The sequence below is a fragment of the Hevea brasiliensis genome, chromosome 8 (genome assembly GCF_030052815.1).
Source record: "Hevea brasiliensis isolate MT/VB/25A 57/8 chromosome 8, ASM3005281v1, whole genome shotgun sequence".
Classification (NCBI taxonomy): Eukaryota; Viridiplantae; Streptophyta; class Magnoliopsida; order Malpighiales; family Euphorbiaceae; genus Hevea; species Hevea brasiliensis.
In genome coordinates, this window is record NC_079500.1 from 91,306,629 (window position 1) to 91,312,049 (window position 5,421).

Genomic DNA, 5,421 nt, shown 5'->3' on the forward strand with positions numbered 1-5,421 from the left:
TCTTTTACTTTTCTTTTCCTATTTCTATTAGAATTTATTCGAGATCTGTTTTTCTTTATTTCATAATTAGTTTCTTTGTAATTTTCCTCTTTAGTTTCTTATCTTTGCCTATAAATAGACTCACATATATAATGCTAAAACAATTAAAAGATTTTAGACACTTTAGAGAATGAAAAGATAAATTTAGCATAAGTGCTACCAAATTTTGAGTTCTTTGCGGCGTTCTGAACTTCAAAGAATTTGTTTCTTCTACTTATCCTTTTATCTTTCTTGTTTTGTTCTTAGTTCAGTTCATAAACATCAAAACTATAAAAACATTTTCCTTTCTTTTTACTTTGTTCCAAGTTAAACCAGAAAATTCCAAAGAGTTTGCTCTTGGCAGAATTCAATTCTTATATTTTGAGTATTCTTGATTGATTTTTACTTTATTTCCTATTTGTTTAATGTTAGTTTACCTGTTTATTTCTATTAATTCGAATTTCCTTTTTGTTCAATTCAATTGAGTTATTTTTTCCCTCACCAAAGCACATAACCTCAGCAGACTTTATTCCCACGATATAAGGAAATTTTGATTACTGCTATAACTTTAACATGCTTATTGATTTATTTATTTATTTAATTTTGTCCATGTTATGGCTTTTTGCCGTACAAATAATTCTGAAAAGGTTATGCCTGCATTCCAAGAAGCAGCAGAAAATTTCCAGGTACTTCAAAGGAATTTATACAGAATTTTTTACCTTCACATGGAGTAGAAACTAATAATCGTCTATGTAAACATTGTTTTTTCCTCTCATCCACCAATTAATATTCTTCATTTAATTTTTAAAAAAATAAAAAAAAGAAAAGAAAATGTCAATGGATGTTAAGGGGAAAAAAATTTGTGATTTTTAAAATTAAGTTAATCCAGTCATTGGTTTGATGGCTTAAATTTCTCCGTTGTCCAAAGACACTGCTCTGATAATTCTGTACTCTTCCATGGTATACTCTGCCCAGGCCATTAATACATAACTCTCCCTTCTCATTCTTCTTCTATGCTCCATCTCTCCTGAAAACAATGGCGACGACAACAAGAATTGTCCTCCTTCTCTTCACTTCAATCTTCTTTCTCTTCACACTCTTCTGCTTTACACCTTTCTCTCACTTCTCTTCACCAATTGTTGCAAAAGCTCTTTCTTTCTTTCACCACAACGCAGACGATGCCGAAGCTGAAGCTGTTTCTTCAATCTCCGTCGACCAACATCATGGTCAGAGCATTATCTCCCCCGCAGTCGATGAAAAGGATGTGGTGGTGTTGACCAAGAACAACTTTAGCGACTTTGTTAATAGAAATCAGTATGTAATGCTGAATTTCTACGCACCTTGGAGCTATTGGAGTCAGAAGCTGGCACCGGAATATGCTGCGGCTGCTACCATGTTGAAGGGTAAGGTTGTTCTTGCAAAAATCGATGCTACTCAAGAAACAGAGTTGGCGAGGAAGTTCAATATTCGAGGGTATTCCACTGTGTATCTTTCAGTTGGTGGAGTTCGCAAGGTTCGTTATTTCGAAGAAAGAACCAGGTGATTTTTCTGCTCGTCTACAGATTTTAACCCGCAAGAATGAAATTAAGCTTGATTTACGAATCCATGGTTGTTTACATTGCAGGGATGCTATTTCAAATTGGGTTAATAAGAAGCTTAACAATACCGTCGAAAACGTGACAACAGTTTATAAGGCATATCGTATACTAGACGCTGAACCTATGATGGTTTTGGGATTCCTAGACACTTTACAGGTATTTTAGTGCCCTTACAGCCCAACCATGTTAAATCACTATTTCTCTTTTCTATACTGTACTGTACTGTGTGATTGTGCGCGCCCTGGATTTGCCTTCCTGATATAGCATTTATACAGTTACTGTAATTATATTTTCATTCTCTTTTTTTATAATCACATTCTTTCTCTTACTGTAATCACTACAACACTCTCATTACATCATTTTCATTGTGAAAAAAAGCAATTCAATATTCTTTCCCATTCTATAATCAGATAGGTTAATAAACTGAATGACATTTTATTTTTCTCTTGATTTGTTTAATCATTAGTTTTCATTCAATTCTATCTCCCAAAAAAATTGACAGGGTCCACATAGTGAGGAGCTTGCTGCTGTCTCAAAACTGCATATTGATGTCAAGTTCTATCAAACTAGCAATGTTGATGTTGCTGTGTTGTTCCACATTGACCCCCAAATCAAACGCCCTGCTCTGATCATGAGGAAAAGAGAATGTGTAAAGTATAGCCACTTTGATTATGGTTAGTTTCACTTTCATCAATATATTTTATGTCCTAGTATTTCAATTTGAGACATTCAAATTCCGCCTTCCCTTCATGGTTTATATTCTACTCTTCTTCCTGCAGAAGGTCAATTCACCAGATTGGCAATAGCTGACTTTGTATCTGTAAAAAAGCTTCCTTCAGTGATCACTTTCACAGAAGAGGATGCTTCAAATATTTTTGAGAATCCAATGAAAAAGGTAAGATTTTTTTCCCCTATTTTATTGAAGAAATTGAGAAATAATTCTTAGTGACCGCACAACATTTCACTTTTCTATTGTTTCATTTTCAGTTGTGGCTCTTCACTCCTCAAAGATCATGGAAGGTTTTATGCATATTCAAAGAGGCGGCAAATGCTTTCAAAGGAAAGGTGATTATAAAAATCCATAGTTCTAATAGATGCTTAAGCCTTCATAGGCCCTTGGCTATGAACAGAAAAGAAGTGTCTGCAGGGCTAAACATTAGATATATACTGTCTTTAAATAGATTAACCGCTAAAATTCCTTAAATCATGGGATTGCGTAACCTGACAATTATACATTACTAACTTCCCACAATTGAAGGGTTGAACACATACATGAACTTAAAAGCACAATTAGAAAGCTGAATCCGCAGATTAAAAGTGCTGATTTTGCAGGACTAGAAATCTCCATATTGAGAAGGTTGAATGTACTTATGATACTCAAGATTTTCATTATTAGCATTGGCAGAGTTATAAACAATAGATTTCTGTTAACTGATTTATGGGAAACTGTAAAATCTTGAATCATTTCCTTTTCTTGCCAATGATATGGCTTAAGATTTTCAAGTGGGCTGCTAAAAAGAACGTACATTTTTCTGTTTTACTATGCTGACCAAGCGCAAGGATTGTGACTTTAGTGTATATTTTCATCAGAATAAATGTCTTGCATTATTGATCCCTACTTCTTTGTAATGTAACATGATATTGTGGGGTTTTCTGCAGCTTCTCTTTGTACATGTGGAAATTGGAGATGAATTGTCCGCCGGAAGGCGGCTTTCTCATGAATTTGGCCTCACCGAAGGTTCTCCAACAGTGAGTTCTCTTTTTCTAAAGTTAATTATCAGACTGAGCTTTGATGAACGAAAAACTACATCATCAAGCAGGTTGTTGCTTATTACAAAAAAAATGGGGTTGTCAAGAAGCATATATACGATGGTGAATTGAGCTTGTATGGCATTAAGGTACACTTTAGTTAATAATTCTCTTATTCGAAAATTAATTCTTAGAATTAAGCAGTGTAGGATCCATGACACTAATTATATGATGTTTCTATCGTCTTGTATGCCGAGGTGTAGTCATTTGCAGAGGAGTTTATGGAAGACAAGTTTCTGATCAAAGCAGAACCAGCTGTGAAGACAGTTATTAGACTTCCATTACACTCTCATGCGTCTGATCCAAGCTCCATTCCTCCTGCATATTAGTCATAAGTACTCATATAAATAAATAAATAAATAAATATATATATATATATATATATATATATATATATATATATATATATATATATATATATATATATATATATCAGTTTGTAGGAAGCTGTCATGTATCATCCCTAAAGTGTGTTGAATTAATTTTTAGTAATTTCTTATTATATATATACTTGTATGTTTATGATGAATTACAATTGAAAAAAAAAAAGAAAAAATGTTATAATCACAAGTATATAATTAATAATAATAAATAAAATGAATAGTGAAAAAAATAAATCTATTAAACTTTAATGCTTGAGAAAAAGTAAATATTTAATTATAAAATCAGGACATGTATTTCTCGTCACATCTTGAAAGTTACAATAAGGACGTATTTGAATATGATGATCAACAATATTTTCTACAAATATTTCCAATGTATGTTTTAAAGCTTCATAATTTTTTTTATATATTTTTAATATTTTTCCAACTTTTCAAATAAAAAATAATATTATAGAATATAATACAATACAATTTAAAGCACACATACAATTGCATAATCACACATTATAAAAAAAAATAACAAAGAATTTATTTGGTTCGATTGTAAGGTCTATGTCAAAGACAAAATGAGAAAAAAATTCCATTATAATAAAAAATAACAATCATTTAGAACTTCCAAACCTTAGCCCCAAAGTATTTTCTAAATATCTTACAAATTTATTGTAAATGGCAGAATATTACAATATTTATTCTATTGAGTCATAGCGCATCACAATTTAGAAAAATTATATAATGAAACCGATGTATGTACAACAGTTTTATTGTAACTATTAATTATGGTAGGTCTCACATGGGTTCTACTATGATCATTGATTATGATTAAGCATTGTATGTATAACAGTTGTACAGAATAAAATTCCACAATTTAAGTCTATAAAAAATATTCAAAATTTAAGCCACATAAAAATAATATAATTATATGAATTTGCATGAGATTGCTCTATTGCCAAATATTTTAGCTACATGACTATATATATGTGATACTACTTTATCGCCAAATATTGATCTTGAATCAACATTATATCTTCTTCTGGAAAAAAAAATGTTGATTTTGGAACTTGTATTTGAAATTTTCTTCTTGTTGAAGAAGAAGAAGATTTTGATCTTTGTACTTCGAATTTGAAGAGGGCTTGACGATTTGCTTTCTGGGAGCTTATGAACTAATTTCAGTATCCTTAGAGTGGGGAGAAAATGATAATTGTTTTCATTAAGTCATGATCACAAAGAATTACAATATATAGATGAAACATAAAGTCCCGATGGGTTGTTCTTTTCTAGGTTTACTCCGAGCCAAGCATTGGATTCTTAACCAGATCATATCAAAACAGAACACAATGAGCAATAATAACAATTAATTTCTTGTTCTAACAGATGATAATACGTTAGATAATCTTGAAACCTGTTCTCATTGCTCTATATCCCTCCTTGTCAAAACATTTGTATGTATGTGCCTATGTGGGCTCGTAATACACTCTCTTACATATAAGTCTCCGATGTCCAAAAATCAATCCTAAACTCTTTTCTTATAGTGCTATGCCTGTGAGATTTAAATAAATAAATAAAATAAAATAAAATAAAATAAAAGCATTGTCTTTTTCTCGACCTGGCCCGTT

General features: G+C 31.5%; 1 protein-coding gene across 1 annotated transcript; it reads left to right on the forward strand.

The window, feature by feature from the left end:
• The first annotated feature begins 228 nt into the window (after positions 1-228).
• On the forward strand, positions 229-3,764 carry LOC110645305 (protein disulfide isomerase-like 1-3). Its single transcript, XM_021798409.2, has 8 exons — positions 229-1,557; positions 1,643-1,772; positions 2,119-2,290; positions 2,396-2,511; positions 2,604-2,681; positions 3,276-3,365; positions 3,437-3,514; positions 3,629-3,764. The coding sequence occupies exons 1-8, from the start codon at positions 1,055-1,057 to the stop codon at positions 3,752-3,754; spliced, it is 1,293 nt and encodes a 430-aa protein (XP_021654101.2). The 5' UTR covers positions 229-1,054; the 3' UTR covers positions 3,755-3,764.
• Positions 3,765-5,421: the final 1,657 nt, after the last annotated feature.

Coding starts and splice junctions, on each gene's coding strand:
- LOC110645305 (XM_021798409.2), top strand. CDS start 1,055: ATGGCGACGACAACAAGAATTGTCCTCCTTCTCTTCACTTCAATCTTC. Junction 1,558..1,642: donor TATTTCGAAGAAAGAACCAG/GTGATTTTTCTG, acceptor TTTACATTGCAG/GGATGCTATTTCAAATTGGG. Junction 2,512..2,603: donor TTGAGAATCCAATGAAAAAG/GTAAGATTTTTT, acceptor TTTCATTTTCAG/TTGTGGCTCTTCACTCCTCA.